The 17,136-nt window shown below is 44.5% G+C and overlaps 1 protein-coding gene across 6 annotated transcripts in view; it reads right to left on the bottom strand.

The window, feature by feature from the left end:
* Nucleotides 1–17,136, bottom strand: part of NCOA1 (nuclear receptor coactivator 1) — a 620,070-nt gene that overhangs the window by 9,098 nt on the left and 593,836 nt on the right. For all 6 annotated transcript variants that reach the window (XM_077489247.1, XM_077489251.1, XM_077489250.1 and 3 more), the window contains 6 exons: nucleotides 10,210–10,360; nucleotides 4,908–5,228; nucleotides 4,667–4,768; nucleotides 3,555–3,969; nucleotides 926–1,100; nucleotides 171–354 (listed from right to left, as the gene is read on the bottom strand). In XM_077489247.1, coding sequence (XP_077345373.1) covers nucleotides 171–354; nucleotides 926–1,100; nucleotides 3,555–3,969; nucleotides 4,667–4,768; nucleotides 4,908–5,228; nucleotides 10,210–10,360 — 1,348 coding nt within the window. The remainder of the gene's footprint in view (nucleotides 1–170; nucleotides 355–925; nucleotides 1,101–3,554; nucleotides 3,970–4,666; nucleotides 4,769–4,907; nucleotides 5,229–10,209; nucleotides 10,361–17,136) is intronic.

A 17,136-nucleotide genomic window follows, 5' to 3' on the forward strand; every position in this document is an offset into this window, starting at 1 on the left:
AGAAGAATGAGGACTGTTATAACCACAAGGGATTGGGAGGGTCACATTGGTTTTGGACTGGGATATCCATTGGTCAGGTGTCCACAAACATTTGCCTATATGGCCCTTGCCTAATAATTTCCAATTTCAACATAAAAGTACAGGAAATATATATATACACGTGTATATACCTGTTCCGTGCACATGCTGTTCATGCTCTGCATGGGAAGGGAGCCCATCTGCATCTGCCCCGTCATCTGGTTCACATTCTGCACCCCATTGTTGGCTCCTCCCATGGACACGGTGATGCTCATGTTATTGTACATTCCCTGCTGGCCTTGAGCCGGCTGGTTCTGTCCCGTCTGGCCAAAAACGCTGTATATGTAAATAAAGCAGTATCTTCAAGTTACACCGCCAAAAAAAGTCTGCTTTCAGTAAATTTCACCAAGCCATAGATGAAAAAACAGTGCAATTACAGTAAGGTTAGTTTCAGTTTGTTACTGGAGTTTGACTTTCTCGGACTTCATGGCTAAGCCTTGCCAAATTCCATTAAAATATCCTGTGAGTGTGCCTTAGATGCCAACAGTTGGTGGAGCTTAACCACCAAGTCGAGCAAGGTTGCATTTATTATAACAACTTAAAGCTGACCTCTGGGCATTAAAACACTTGTGTTTAAATATATTCCCTAATAGTTACAAAGGATATAAAGCCACTTAGTGAGTGCCTAATACCTATACAAACCCAGATATTACCATGTAAAAGAAGCAGTGACATCATTACTGTACTGTATATATGCAGAGAGTAGAACTGTAGGAGGGGCCCTACCAGCTCCACCCACTACAGAAAACGACAGGAGGGGGCAGAGACAGGACCAGTCACCCTGCACAAGGAGAGAGAGCTGCAGTGATCGGTCTTTATTACAGGACACTTGGTGCCTGGCTCTCACCTGGAGCTTCCCAGCGTGCTCTGCTGCCAGTTCTTCAGGTCAGGTGACTGATACCCTGGCGTAGATGGTGCCTGCTGGAGCATGGGGCTCTGAGATGGCGTGATGCGAGGGGACATCAGAGGGCTGGTGGGGCTGAGAGATGGAGCAAACGTGGGATCCCCTTGCTGGTTGATTCCTGCGGGGTGACAACAGAGACACTGTCATTTTGCTGCAACAAATTCAACTCGTCTTCAAGCCATCTGTGCAAGAAATAGGCAGTTCACTACAATATAAAGTTTAACAATAAAAATCAACACTCGGGGCAATACATTTCATTTTCCCACAATAGGATACAGTAAAATTTACTTTTTTTTACTTTTCCCACAGTGCCTTTGGGAAGAATATCAGCTGCTTGACACTCCTGTTGTGCTTTTCAAACTCAAATCTACATTGCTCTGCAAGTTCTTGATAAATAATAAGTATAGCAGTCACTTGGTTCAGCCAATGCTGTGTCCTGGGATCACAGGATCAACTTTATTAAAGTTACTGTGCATGCAGAGGTGAGGTTTGGGTACAACCTAAGTGGGGAAGATGGGTGGTCCTGCATATTTAGAGTACGGGTCTGGGTGAGGCCACCTCAGAAAGTAGGTGTGATTTGGGTGTGCCCACAACAGAAAAATGGGTGGACGAATAGCGGGATCTGCAACCATAATGTGGTCTGAAAGAGGCCAACTGCAGATCAGAAGGAATTCAACCGCAGAACAGAAGGAAGTAAACTGCAGATCAGAAGAAGATCAACTGCAGGTCTGAAGGAGGCCAACTGGGGATCAGAAAGATGCCAGCCAATTGAAGATCAAAAGGCGAACAACTGAAGATCAGAAGGAGGTTAACTGCAGATCTAAAGGAGGTCAACTGGGTATCAGAAGGAGGTCAACTGCAGATCAGAAGGAGGTCAACACAGATCAGAAGGAGGTCAACACAGATCAGAGGGAGGTCAAAATAGATCAGAGGGAGGTCAACTGTAGATCAGAAGGAGGCCAGCTGCAGATCAGAAGGAGGCCAACACAGATCAGAAGGAGGCCAACACAGATCAGAAAGAGGTCACCTGCAGATCGGAAGGAGGCCAACTGCAGATCAGAAGAAGGCCAACTGCAGATCTGAAGGAGACCAACTGCAGATCTGAAGGAGGCCAACTGGGTATCAGAAAGAGGTCAACTGGGTATCAGAAAGAGGTCAACTGGGTATCAGAAGGAGGTCAACTGCAGATCAGAAGAAGGCCAACTGCAGATCTGAAGGAGGCCAACTGCAGATCTGAAGGAGGCCAACTGCAGATCTGAAGGAGGCCAACTGCAGATCTGAAGGAGGCCAACTGGGTATCAGAAAGAGGTCAACTGGGTATCAGAAGGAGGTCAACTGCAGATCAGAAGGAGTTCAACTGCAGATCAGAAGGAGTTCAACTGCAGATCAAGGGGTCAACTGCAGATCAAGGGGTCAACTGCAGATCAAAAGGAGGTCAGCTGAAGATCAGATAAAGGTCAACCACAGGTCAAATGTGCCCGTCAATTAATTCTGGATGATCTCAGAAATGCTTAAATTGATGCCATAAACACAGTTCTAAAGCCCATTCACATACTGTAGGTCCTTAATCAACTTTGGGGAGACCATTTTCCTTGTTGATAGAGATTTAGTAATAAAAATGTTTTTTCTATTATTTCCATCTGGAGTAGTCTTTGTTCCTATTCACAGTCATTACTCGGTAACTGGTGGCTAAGATATTTAATACTTAGCGTAATAAATATGACATGCATGACTAATTTGCAAGTTTATCCCAGCAGAGGGTTTAACGTTTGTCACAAAATAAGATACCTTAAAATCCTTTTCAATGTTATTGTCCAATTTGTTTGTATGCTCAGTTCTAAAGCCCCATACACACTATCAGATTTTCTGCAGATTTTTTCCTTCAGATTTACCAAAACCATGTAGTAGAAGGGCCTGCCTGATTGCATACAAATTGAAACTCCTAAGGTTTGACCTCATATTATATGGTTTTGGTAAATCTGAAGGAACAAATCAGCAGAAAATCTGATAGTGTGTATGGGGCTTAAGAGGTGAAACCATATCGGGGTAACCCAATTTTACCTTTCCATCTTGAACCTGCTATAACACTTTACTGTATGTCTTTATCATTATTAATATAATATTTATTTGTTAATATTATTTTAATTAATGTAATTATTTAATTCTATATTATTACTATTTAATTTTTTTTTTTTTTTAATCTCTTCTTCAACTTGTGTCTATTTATTTTCTATTACTTTCTGTTTTCATAAATATTCTGGCCTCCTTAGTATCTCTTTCTAGGTAAGTTTTTTATATAACCCCCCTGCCAACAGGTTTCCCCTCTTTTCACAGCTTCATCAGGACTTCAAGGTGCTCCTGACTGTGCCCCTGGTGCAATTCAACACACAAAATGTAATAATAATGGCCATTGTAGACAATGATGATTAACCACTACTTGCACCGGAGTTTTCCTATATCTTACCTTTTGGAAAGGACTCATTGTTATGCCAAGAGAGGACAAAATGAAAATGTTGGTAGGAGGGAAGTCTTTTAATGAGGTTAAGGTTTAGTAGTAGTATTGTGCTCATACCTGCTGCTGAGTACTGAAAGACATTCTGTTGCATCTGTGTATTGATCCCAGAGCCGAACTGCCCTCCGACGCTTCCCATCATGCCTCTGTTCACCATACCGCCTCTGCCAGCCCCTGTGCGGTTGGGCAATGTCGCCTCGGGGGTCGTGGCCAGAGGCGAGAAAGGGCTGGTGGATGGGGGAGGGTTGACGGGGTTTGTACCATAACTGTGGGGGTAAGGGAACTGCTGAGGAGGGCCTTGTGGCAGCCTGGAAGCCACCATGTTGACAGGCAGACCTCCTGCAGGGGGAAGGTTGTTGTTGAAGTTCTGCTGCCTCATTAGCATGGCTCTCTGCTGCATGAGTTGCTGCTGTCGGTGCTGCTGGCTGTACAGTTCCCGCTGGCGCTGGGCCAGCATCTGAGCGTTCAATGGGGGCTGTGAATACCAAAGTGGATAAGATTAGACATGTATCTTTGCCTGCCATCACTACCCACCATTTCCCTCTGACATAATACTATAATAATACTATAATAGGACGCTGGCGGATCTCCGTGAATAATTCAAGCGCTGACAACCTCAATTGATCCAAACAAAGTGCGCCCCATCTAGGACTTCTCTGCATATGCATTTCACCCACAATCTGGGCTTACCTGTAGAGTTACCACTAGAATTAAGCCCAGGTTGTAAGTGAAACGCGTTAGAGAGGAGCTCCTAGATAGAATGCTCTGTTCACTTTGTCCTATTCCATAAAGTCTGTCAGCATTTGAATCCTTCACCGAGTGCTGCCCACTCTCTTCCTATCTGGATTTGTGTGTCTTTTTGGGTAGAGGATGAACCCTTGCTGGCTTCTAGCACTCTGCCTTTCCAAAGGTGACACAACTTGGAGCTTCAGTGCAACACAATCTACGTCTTTACCGTGTAACTTTCCTGGGGTTCTGGCTGTGAGCAGCTTATCACCAATAATGCAAAATACTGTGAATTAATTAGCTGATAACCACCACCCCCTCTAAAAGCAGAAGGGAAACACCACCCACCTTTTACCAATCTTCTTTAATAAAACAAGTACACCTGCAAAATTAATCCACAGCAACCAATCAGAAATCAAAGACATTTCTTGGATCTTTTGTGTTACCTGAGAAGTGATGGCTTGTTGCATGGTTGGCCTCATCCCCATCTGCACCGCGTTCCCAACGCCAAACTGGCTAAGGATGGCCTGCCGGTTCTGGTGCAGAATCTGCAATGTTATCCATTAAAACAAGAACACATCAGCATGTATTGCACTCAGAGCTGTCAACACAGGATACATCTGCAGAAAATAAAAGGCCTTCTCTGAGTATAACTGGGCCACATACATGATATATGTGACATATTACCTGTTGCTGACCCTGTAACCTCTGCTGGAGCTGTAGTCGGAGTTGATTGGATGCTGTTCCAGGACGAGCCATGGCCTGTCGGGGCTGCATGTTCATGACGTTGGGATAGGGCCCTCTCTGTTGTGGCGGTGGCACCTGGACTGGTACAGGCCCAAACGCATTCTTCTGTCTGACCATATTGGAGAACGGCCCGGCAAGGCCCTGGTTGGGTGGGGCAGCTGGGTAAGCTTGATGATAGAGACCCTGCTTCTGGTCCATCAATACCTGGGCCACAGGAGCCTGCTGTTGGAACCTGTCAGTGACCACATCCAGACCACCTCCCTGGGGGACAAAATGATAAGAGAAACATATATCAGTGTAAGTTTATAAATCCCTGGTAGTCACAACCACTAGACCTCTACACTTTAGAGATGCCATAGACTCATAATTTCTAATTTACTGAATAAGCGTTTCTAAGTTCAAGCTTTGTTTGTGATTATCTGTATTCCTATGTGCCGGTTGGTCAGGGAGCTCTTCCAATTACCTCCACTATAGAGCAAAGGTAAGGATCAAAGTACCTTGTGTGCACTGCCATCACCATTCAGCAGAAAACATCACCTCTCAGTCAAGGGCTTGTCCATCTATTACCATCCTTAGTCATGATGTCATGGAAAAGCCATTCTTTACTTACCTGACCTCTCGAAAGTCCCGTGCTCGCCCCCGACATCCTCTTCGCTGCTCAGCCTGGTCGTCGATTGGTTATAGTGGATGGATTGAAAGCAGCGCAGCCAGTGGCTGCTGTCAATCACATCCAATGATGTGGCGCGCTGGGGGGCAGGGCCGAGTGATACAGTGAGGGACTATGGCCGCTGCTGTATCACGGGAGCGTGCCCGCAAGCACTCCACACCATGCGAGGGAGCTCGCATGAAGGTGCTGAGTCCTTGGTGGGGGGAGTCGAGACAGCTGCTGAGGGACCCCAGAAGACCAGGTTCGGGGCCACTCCTTGCAAAACGAGCTGCACAGTGGAGGTAAGTATAACATGTTTGTTATTTAAAAAATTTTTTTTATCTTTAGTGATCCTTTAACTACTTAAGGACCGCCTCACGCCGATATACGATAGAATGGCACAAGCACATACAGGTACGTTTCCCTTTAAGAGCCCAGCCGTGGGTCGAGCGCGCCACCGGCGGCACACTCGCGACCCAGTCCTGAGCTCTGTGACCGTGGCCGCGGGACCCACAAACCCGATCGCCGCCGGTGTCCCGTGAACGGGGAGAGGTAAGTATAAACAAACCTCTCCCCGTGCTTCCTAGTGAGCCTGTCACTGATCGTCTGTTCCCTGTCATAGGGAAAGATGATCAGTGATGTCACACACCAAGCCACGCCCACTACAGTAAAAAAAAACACACTCACACTTAACCCCCTACACTGACCCCTAGTGGTTAACCCCTTCACTGCCAGTGACATTTCTACAGTAATCAGTGCATTTTTAATCGCACTGATCGCTGTATTAATGCCAATGGTCCCAAAAATGTGTCAAAATTGTCCAATGTGTCTGCCATAATGTCGCAGTCACAAAAAAAAAATTGTTGATCACCGCCATTACTAGTAAAAAAAAAAAAATATTAATAAAAATGCCATAAAACTATCCCCTATTTTGTAGACGCTATAACTTTTGCGCAAACCAATCAATAAACGCTTATTGCGATTTTTTATCAAAAATATGTAGAAGAATACGTATCTGCCTAAACTAAGGAAAAAAAATGTTTTTTTTATATATTTTTTGGGGATATTTATTATAGAAAAAAGTAAATAATAAAAGTCAAAATTGTCACTCTATTTTTGGTTATAGCGCAAAAAATAAAAACCGCAGAGATGATCAAATACCACCAAAAGACTAAAAACTAAACCCATTCGATTTTAGTCGACTAAAATGTACTGGAGATTTTAGTCAACAAAAATACAACTAAAATGAAAGCAATTTTGAGGACTAAAATACGACCAAAACTAAAATGACATTTTAGTCAGAAGATAATGACTGAAGCGAAATCGAAATGTGACGTCAAGATTAACACTGCTGGCCACCAATGTAAAGGGCATTTTACCCACTGGCCATCAATGTAAGGGACATTCTTCCTACTTACCACTAATGGGGAATATTTCCCACTGGCCACTAATGTAAGGGCAATTTTTCCCAATGGCCACCAACGTAAGGGGCATTTTTCCCACTGATCACCAATGTAAGGGACATTTTACTTACTGACCCCAACAATGAATTGGCTTTAGCAGAGGTTCTTCAAGACCTGAAAATTATTTTGAGGGTTCCTCTGGGGTAAAAAGGTTGCTAAAAGGCTGTCATATACTATCATTATTAGACAGCTGGGCTCAAAAATCACATTCAGTAGGCCAGTACAAAAACAACGAATTATGTGCAATTCGTGGTGACCCATAAAAATAAATCACATTTTCACTTTTTCTGAAGTTGGCGAACATGCAATTTGTGTTAGGTAGTTCTAAGTTACTGCACTTTGGCTATCCTTATTGGTCTTTGTTAGAGATGAAGTACTATATCTACAACTCATGATACATTAGTGTGATGTTAAGTGGGAAGACTACTCCTTACACTCGTGGTCCATGAGAAGAATTACCACTTTACAGATAGCTAAGATCAATGATGTCAGTGGGAACTTATCTGAGGAGCAAAAGTTGCTTATTGCTCAAGGAACCCTTAGCAACCTTTGGAAGAACCCTAGTTGAGAAACCCTGCCTTAGCTAGACTGTCAGGGTCACCAAATTCCACTGAGTCCTTTACCAACCACAGCCAAAAGGCCAAATTGTGTTCTTTTTGTGCCTCCTTCCTGATGAAGTACTCAAAACAGCTGCCTCCCCTCAGATGGCCCTGGTCCCACCCCACTGTCTTGGTATCCTCACAATTTTAAAAAGTTTGTCAAGACCACAACTGATTAAACTTTTCAGAAGGAGGTCATCTTTAGCCCTTGTTCACACGGTCGGAGATTCCGACAACCAAATCCGTCGGATTTTGTCCGAAACTGTTGTATACACACGGTCGGACAAAGTTGTCGGAAAATCCGACGTGACGACGTTATTTCGTTACGACGGTTCACGCTAGTAGCCAATAACTTTGGTGTAGGAATTTGATCTGAGCATGCGAGGCACTTTGTCCGATCAGAATTCTCTGCACATGATCGGAGTATGTCCGATCGGAGCATTTTGTCGGAAAATATTTCCGGCAAGTTGGAAAAGTTGATCCAACAGATATTCCGACGGAAACAGTCCAATGCAGACCACACACAGTCGGAATATCCGACAAAACGCTCCAAACGGACACATTCCGACGGAATCTCCGACCGTGTGTACAAGGGCTAAGTCTTTGTACTGCTTTGCCAAATAGGCAAGGTAGCTGAACAGTTACCTGTACAATTTAATATTAGAAAACATCCTGTAAGTAATACTTTCATACTATCTTTTGCTGCCTTGTGCACAGACTGTAGACTTTTGTATGCACATTTATGTGGACATTTGCATGTTCCAGCAGCAACATTACAGGGAGTCCCGGAGCAAAAAGGTAAAGAAAGAAGAATGAGTGGAGGGACATCATCACAGGGGTGGACAGTAGGACAATCAGAAAAAGAATAGGGTCAGTAGCTCTTTAAGGCAGGGGGTGTTGCTAGGGGCTGGGAGGGGTCCCAGGAAGTTTAGAGGGAGGGGTGGTCAGTGTGGGGGGCCAGTCGGGAGCGGAAGGCGATGAAGTAGTTTCCCACCCACTCTCCCTATGATTTTTGTGTTCCAATGTGGCTGTCATGGCAGCCTGGCAATGGCGGGTCTTTGGAGGAGGAGAAAAAGTCTGCAAGATAAAATGGTCGGGACCCATCTGTGGTATGATGTTCTCGCGTACATTCCGGTTAACGAGGTGTTTAACTCGGAATAGGTAAAATGTAGGTCACTGCGGATGATGAGTATCGTCTCTGAGTCTGTGTTTTGCGACTGGAGGCCTAAGGTGAAGAAAAGTTTGTCATAGTGACCAGGTTGTGTGTTGTTGCCCTCAAAGACCACTAAGATTTTGTTTGGCTGATGGTTATGTTAAGAATGTTATTTATTTGATGTTATGTAAAACGCTGCTATGATAATTTTACTCCAAAAATCTTTGTCATGTCTTTTATCGGGTAATCGGGGGGGGGGGGGGGGGGTTGGAGGTTATTGTCTAGAAGGTTTGGGCAAGGCTGGAGGTTATCTGTCCTCAGGCATGTACTGGCCTTTGGGACTACCAGGAGTTTCCCGGTGGGCCGATGGCTCAGTGGGCCACTCTGATGTAAGGGGGCTGGTGATGGGACACTCTGATGTAAGGGGGCTGCTGATGGGACACTCTGATGTAAGGGGGCTGCTGATGGGACACTCTGATGTAAGGGGGCTGCTGATGGGACACTCTGATGTAAGGGGGCTGCTGATGGGACACTCTGATGTAAGGGGGCTGCTGATGGGACACTCTAATGTAAGGGGGCTGCTGATGGGACACTCTGATGTAAGGGGGCTGCTGATGGGACACTCTGATGTAAGGGGGCTGCTGATGGGACACTCTGATGTAAGGGGGCTGCTGATGGGACACTCTGATGTAAGGGGGCTGGTGATGAGACACTCTAATGTAAGGGAGTGCTGATGGGACACTCTAATGTAAGGGGGCTGCTTATGGGGACACTCTGATGGGACACTCTAATGTAAGGGGGCTGGTGATGGGACACTCTAATGTAAGGGGGCTGGTGATGGGACACTCTGATGTAAGGGGGCTGGTGATGGGACACTCTGATGTAAGGGGGTACTGATGGGACACTCAAAATGTAAGTGGGCCGGTCTGGATGAAGTCCAGGGCCAAATTTCTTTCCCAGTCCAGCCCTGTCTGTCCTTCACATGTCCTTCACATGTCATGTTTTGACTACAGTAGAACTAGAGAGCACACGGGGAAAAGTGACAACCCCACAGCTGAAATGGGTAAGTGTTTTCACCATAGGACGTTAAGTACCCTTCTGGCATGATCATTAGGTATTTAACTGACTGCAGGAAAGAATTGCATTTTTGACATTACAGAAACATATGCAACAACATATTTGGTTGAGGTGGTGATGGTATCCGCATAAAAGAAATCCTAATGTTTAGCGTGACTTTACTGGTTAACTATCTGTAGGTGATCTTCAGTTGTGTCTTGTCAGCTGACATAACAATTACTATATGCTCGGCTGCACTAGCCTCCAGAGCTGAAGGTCTATCCCTACCACAGGCCCGTCTCAAGGCTGAAGAGGCCCTCCATACCTGCACCAGCTTGTCAATCCCGAGGGCCCGGTCTAACTCGGCCAGTTCTGTCTCGTCTTTGCCGCTGAGGAAGGACACGAGCTGTTCCAGCAGGATCTTCTCGTCATTCTGTCCTTCCATGGTGGTGGGAGGACACAGAAAATCATCAATCCTAGAGAGGAAGACAAAACAGAAGAGATAAGAGGAGCTGGAGGCACAGCCAGCCATGGCAGAGGGCAGCAGAACCCAATCCATGACATGAAATAAAGAGAAGTGGCCTGGTTTCACACATACATTGTCTGTACTCATTATATTGTGTGTAGGGTGACCTTATCCCTCATCTCATTACATTTGCCCAGCTGTATTGTGCAACAAATAATTAAAACAGTCTTTTTCAACCTTATAACTATAGAATGGCCCTTGGAAAAGTTTTTAAGTTTTAAAGCAGCTCCACTAAAATGTTTTATATCTACTGCTTGCGGTACATTCATGTGATCAGTAGGTTGTATAGAGTTAATAAAAATAAAAAATAAAGAATGGGGTGTACTTAATACCCCCCCCCCCATCACACACACTCACTGTATACAACAGTAATAATCATATAAAAATTATAATTATGGCCGGAAAAGAAACTGACAGTGAAAACTGTAGTGACCCCTTAAATTGATGGTTAATGCCGGCAAAGTATCAATCTGATATTGCACTCTCATGGAGTTCCTTTACAGTGGTGGTCTGTGGGAAGATTGACTACCCTACAGTGGTGATCTGTGGGAATAATGACCATATTGTTAGGAACCCCTAACAATATCTGGAAGAACCCCTAGCAATCTCTGGAGGAACCCCTGACAATCTCTGGAGAAACCCCTAGCTATCTCTAGAGGAACCTGTAGCAATCTATAGAGGAACCCCTAGCAATCTCTAGCGCAGTGGGAATAATGGGAATTGTGGGAATAATGACCATATTGTTAGGAACCCCTAACAATATCTGGAAGAACCCCTAGCAATCTCTGGAGGAACCCCTGACAATCTCTGGAGAAACCCCTAGCTATCTCTAGAGGAACCTGTAGCAATCTATAGAGGAACCCCTAGCAATCTCTAGCGCAGTGGGAATAATGGGAATTGTGGGAATAATGACTATATTGTTAGGAACCCCTAACAATATCTGGAAGAACCCCAAGTAATTTCTAGAGGAACCCCTAACAATCTCTGAAGGAACCCCTAGCAATCTCTGGAGGAACCCCTGACAATCTCTGGAGAAACCTCTAGCTATCTCTAGAGGAACGTTTAGCAATCTATAGAGGGACCCCTAGCAATCGCTAGAGCAGAAGTCTCCAAACTGCAGCCATGTGGCTGGTTGCCTGCCCTATATCTGGTCCCTGAGGCACTATTCCTGCCACTGACACCAATTATGCAGCATAATTCCTGCCACTTACACCAACGATAGGGCGCTATTCCTCCCACTGACACCAACTATTTCTCTCCCTAATACCAAAGATTGGACATTGTTTGCTCTCACTGGGTACAGTCCACCCCCCCCCCCCCCCAAAGTCTGAAAGACAGTAAACTGGCCCTATCTTTAGAAAGTTTGAAGTCTCCAGCTCTAGAGCAGTAGTCTCCAAACTGTGGCATGGGGGCCAAGTGTGGCTCTTTGTTTGCTATTATCCGGCCCTTGGAGCACTATTTCTCCCACTGACACAAGTCACTTTTCCTCGCACTGACACCAACGATGGGGTATAATTCCTTCCACTGACACCAATGATGGGGCACCATTTCTCCCACTAATACGAGGCACTGTTCCTCAAATTGACACCAGCGATTTGGTACCAACAATGGGGCACTATTTCTCCCGTCGGTACCCATGGTGGAGCATTGATTATATCCACTGACATTGGGCTGTTTTTTACTCCCATAGGGCAAAGTCTGGGCCCCCTAAAGCCTGATGGACAGTTAACTGGCCCTTTGTTTGGAAAGATTGGAGAACTCTGCTGTCAAAGTACCAGTTCACTTCCAGGCAACTACGCATCTTGCTTTAAGAATGCTGTCCAATGTCTACTGGGTGCTGATGACCTCCAGTTTGGGATTTTATACAATGATATATCTATACCCAAGAACACACAGTTAATATACTGTATTCAAACTGTTTACTACTCTTTGGTGGCTGCATTAGTTTTCCTTTTTTTTTTCTAAATTTTGTTACTGTCTGTAACGCACTTCCTGTCCTAGAATGGCAGCGCTCACTCATTCCACTGTATGTTTGGAGGTGTAGTGTTGTCACTACTGATTTGGACTACAAACACCTCCTCTACTGATCTCTATTACATGGGTCTAAGGTGTTTTATAGTACACAGAGAGCTGGGAAAGATGATAACTAAGGTCTCCTAGCTATGATGTACCCTCTTTGTGTTCAGAGCAACCTCACTAGAGCCATTGCATCCTATAAGAATATGATAGATCTTGTTAAACCATATATCATTGATGAATCAAATCCAGAGTCTCAGTCATACACATTCCTGTTAATTCTGTTAAGTTAGCAAATTTTCACATTGTCCACACAGACTGGGTCTCAGGTACATCTTTCGTATAAAGCAACATTTGAGACTAAAGCTTGGGACACGGTGTACCATGTAACCTGTGTTTTAGGTAGGTATTTGTGGGCTCTGATTTAGTTTTACTTTAATATAAAAATGTAGATTAAGTACAATGGGTGATGTGGAAGAACTTTTTTTTTTTTTTTTTTTACACATCACTGGTGATGAGTTTAGGGGAAAAGAAGCCTGGGCATATATATGGTAGTTTTGGAAGCTTTGCAAAATAATTTGTAATAATCTACAGAAGTCTTCTCAAACTTCTACCCCAGACGAACCCTCAAAATAAACCCCATTGAAACCAATTAATTGGTGATTAGGGGGAAAAAATTACCCTTACATTGGTGGTCAGTGGGAATAATGAACCCCTTACAGTGGTGATCTGTGGGAAGAATGACCCCCTTACAGTGGTGGTCTGTGGGAAGAATGACCCCATTACAGTGGTGGTCTGTGGGAAGAATGACCTCCTTACAGTGGTGGTCTGTGGGAAGAATGCATGTCTTACAATGGTGGTCAACGAGAAAACTGGCCATCTTAAATTGGTGGTCAATGGGAAGAATTACTTTCTTACAGTGTTGGTCAATGAAAACAATGACTGCTTTAAAGTGGCGCTCTGCAGGAAGAAGGACTGCCTTACAGTGGTGGTCTGTGAAAAAGAATGATCACTTTACAGTGGTGATCAGTGGGAAGAATGACCAACTTGCAATGGTGGTAAATGGGAAGAATGACCGCTTTACAGTGGATGTCAATGGGAAGAATGACCGCTTTACAGTGGTATTCAATGAGAACAATGACCACCTTACAGTGGTGGTCAATGGAAAGATTGACTGCCTTACAGTGGTGGTCTGTTGATACAATGACCCCCTTACAGTGGTTGTCAATGGAAAAATGGACAGCTTTACAGTGGTGGTCTGTGGGAAGAATGACCCCCTTACAGTGGTGGTCTGTGGGAAGAATGACACCCTTACAATGGTGGACAATGCTGAGAAAGACCACAGTGGTGGTCAATGGGAGGAATAACCATCCTACAGTGGTGGTCAATGGGAGGAATAACCGTCCTACAGTGGTGGCCGATGGAAAGAATGACTGTCTTAAATTGATGGTCAATGAGAAGAATGGGCGCTTTACAGTGGTGGCCTGTGGGAAGAATGGGCGCTTTACAGTGGTGATCTGGGGGAAGAATTACATTACAGTGGTGGTCCGTGGAAATAACGACTGTCTTACAGTGGTGGCCAATTGGAAGAATGATGACTGCTTTACAGTGATGGTCTGTGGAAAGATTGACTACCTTACAGTGGTGATCTGTGGGAATAATGACCACCTTGCAATGGTGGTCAATGGGAACAATGACCACCTTACAGTGGTGGTCTGTAGGAAGACTGACCACATTACAGTGGTGGTCTGTGGAAGAATGACCACCTTACATTGGTGACAAATGGGAAGAATAACTGTCCTACTGTAGTGGCCTGTGGGAAAAATGACTGCCTTACAGTTGAAAACAATAAGAAGTATAACCGGCCTTACAGAGGTGGTCAGTAGGAAGACTGCCCTTTAGAGTGGTGGAATGTGTGAATAATGCTCTTTACATTGGTGGTAAGAATGACCCCTTATAGACAGCTCAAAAAACATTGGTGTCTTGCAGCTTTGCTCTGCCAACTGGCCTTGGCCCTGAAGCTATGTAGGCACCATGAAATGGGAGGTCAATCAACCACAGCCCAAATAAACCCTAACAAACTCTGGTGGAACCCTAGGTTTGGATGGAACCCTGGTAGATAATGGCTGCTCTATAGCAATTTGCTACTTAATTGTTTAAATAACTTCAGAGATAGGGGACCAATGAGAAGCCAATGAGAAGTTTAACCTGTCCACTTGGCAAAGATTAAGTGATCAAATCTATAGTCAGGCAGTTGTGGAGGTTTGAGGAAGATATGGCTTTGTGTCCAACACTACTAAGGACTGTTCTGACCTCATATGACCTCTCTTCTTTTGCCACAAGGGTTAAATCCGTTAGTCAGGAATTCCTGTCCGTTTCTAAAGTAGCATGGAAATCATCATATGTAAAGAATTAAAACAGGTCACAGTTGACCAAGGGGCCCCAAGCCCCCACCCTCCAAATAATGTCCCCCCGCATCCCACAGTTTATCCGCTCCCGTGTGTGCATAGGAAAGGTATCGGGCTCCATGAAAATCTAATTACAGCCAGCACCGGCTTGGCTAATAAAATACTGCGATGTGGCAGGAAAACACAAGGTGGCTTTGATAGGGAATCCGTGGAGCACATAGTAACCAAGAGCTGAAATGTTTCTCCTTTTAGTGATAGATGAGTACCAGATGTGGGGAGCCAGGGCCTGCGCTGGAAGCAAAAAACACGGCTGCGAATGGGACTCTACCAGGCTGAACGCAGCGCGCTGGTTAACTCCTTCGCTGCTGCCACCGCAACACAGGCATGGTCTGCCTATTTTATCTGCCAGAGATATTGTATTTCTGCCCATCCAATCCTGCGATTTACACAGCTCTGCCACACAGGACCGCCCTGTCTGGCAGGGGAGGAGACCTGTTTTTTTTCTGCTGCAGATCTGTAGTCCTTATGGCCTGTGACTGGACAGTGAAAGGAGAAGCAGCATGCTGGTCAGCTCATCTCTCCTCTTATGCCCTGTACACATTCCGACCACACATTTTTTCTGAGGGATTTTGGCCGAAACTTGCGTTGCATACACACGGTCGGACAAAGTTGTCGGAAAATCCGATAGTTTGGAACGAGGTGACGTTCGTTGCGTACGACGGGACTACGTAGAGGCTAGTAGCCAATAGCTTTGGTCTCGTAATTTAATCTGAGCATGCGTGCCACTTTGTCCGTCGGAATTCTCTACAAACGATCGGAAAAAGTCCGATTTTCTTGTCGGAAAATTTTAGATCCTGCTCTCAAACTTTTTCCATCTGAATTTCCAACGGAAAAAGTCAGATAGAGCCCACACACGATCGCATTTTCCGACAACATAATTGGATCGGACCTTTTCCGTCGGAATTTCTGACCGTGTGTACAGGGCATAACCAGCATGCTCCATGCATTGCAACACAGCTGTTTGGTTACTCAAGATGCTTTTCCCCTGAACTCTTCTCTATAGGAGTTGCAAGAGGTGGATACCAAGTAAAATTTCGCCACTTGTATTTAAAAAAAATACATTAAATTATATATAATTTGTCAAGGAAAGGAAGTTTAGACCTACTCAGCTATGACATGCTATGGAATAGTCACATAGAGCACCTGTTTTTTTATTTTTAAATCTTCCACATGTATCTGACTGTTAGGACGCATTGGGGATCTCAGTTAATATTATTTCCATGTACTGCTGTCGATCTTCTAACACTGGAAATCTCTAATTGGCTTTGATGCAGATGAACTCCAGCCAAAAAAAAAATAAGATTAAAAATGAATAGCCCGTTAAGTTAACCCTTATTAATGTATAAAATAACAAAACAAGCTTTTGCTGCAATATTCACCTTCAATCTAGAGATTTACCTGCAGTATATATTTTTTCTGCCACTAGATGCCCTCAGTCTAATATTCAGCGCACTTCCTTTGAGCCCAGGTTGTCCTGGACCCACCCAGCCCTATCAGCATGCTCCTTATGAAAAATCCAGTTTTTAAAGCAACAGCTGCTGTTTGTCAGTACTTTTCTTTTTTTTTCTGTTCCCATGCTTTATGCACTGAGGGCTTCCCATATGATATAGAATCTTCTTGGCACTAAGATCCCTCCAAATTCCCCCATGGCACTCTAAAACAAGCATGCCCCAGACATCACCAGAGAGAGGTATGATCCATGAAAAGTTTGAAGCCAAGTTAGCAAACAAAATCTCCTAATACACCAAGATATGGCAGCTGTGGGTGAAAATTCTTACCACCAATACCATCTTAGTGCCAGGATCACCTATTTCCTGTTGTCACAAGCATATAGTGCCATGACCCTCCCTAAAGGGTTGCTCTCTCTGCCCTGGATCCCCTAAACCCCTCATTTCACCTACCCCCTGCCCCCTCCTGATACCCCCCAATGCATTGTATATTTTGCCCAACATACTGGGGTTTGGTGCCTTTGGCCATCTTGCTTGTCTGGCCTAATGATGTAACTCCCATGCATGTGAACCAGTCTTAATCTCATCGACTAAAACATTTTAGTTGACTAAATGAATACTATTTTAGTTGACTAAAATACGACAAAAACTAAAACAGCTGAGATGACTAAAATACGACTAAAACTAAATTGAAATTTGACTTCAAAATTAAATTAACACTGGTCTGTGGTGCATGTTCATACCTCAATACAATAAATAATAACATATTCGATTTTTCACTCCAGCAGTATATA

The sequence above is a fragment of the Lithobates pipiens genome, unplaced genomic scaffold (genome assembly GCF_037356315.1).
Source record: "Lithobates pipiens isolate NorthernLeopardFrog02 unplaced genomic scaffold, aLitPip1_a1.2 Scaffold_18, whole genome shotgun sequence".
Lineage (NCBI taxonomy): Eukaryota > Metazoa > Chordata > Amphibia > Anura > Ranidae > Lithobates > Lithobates pipiens.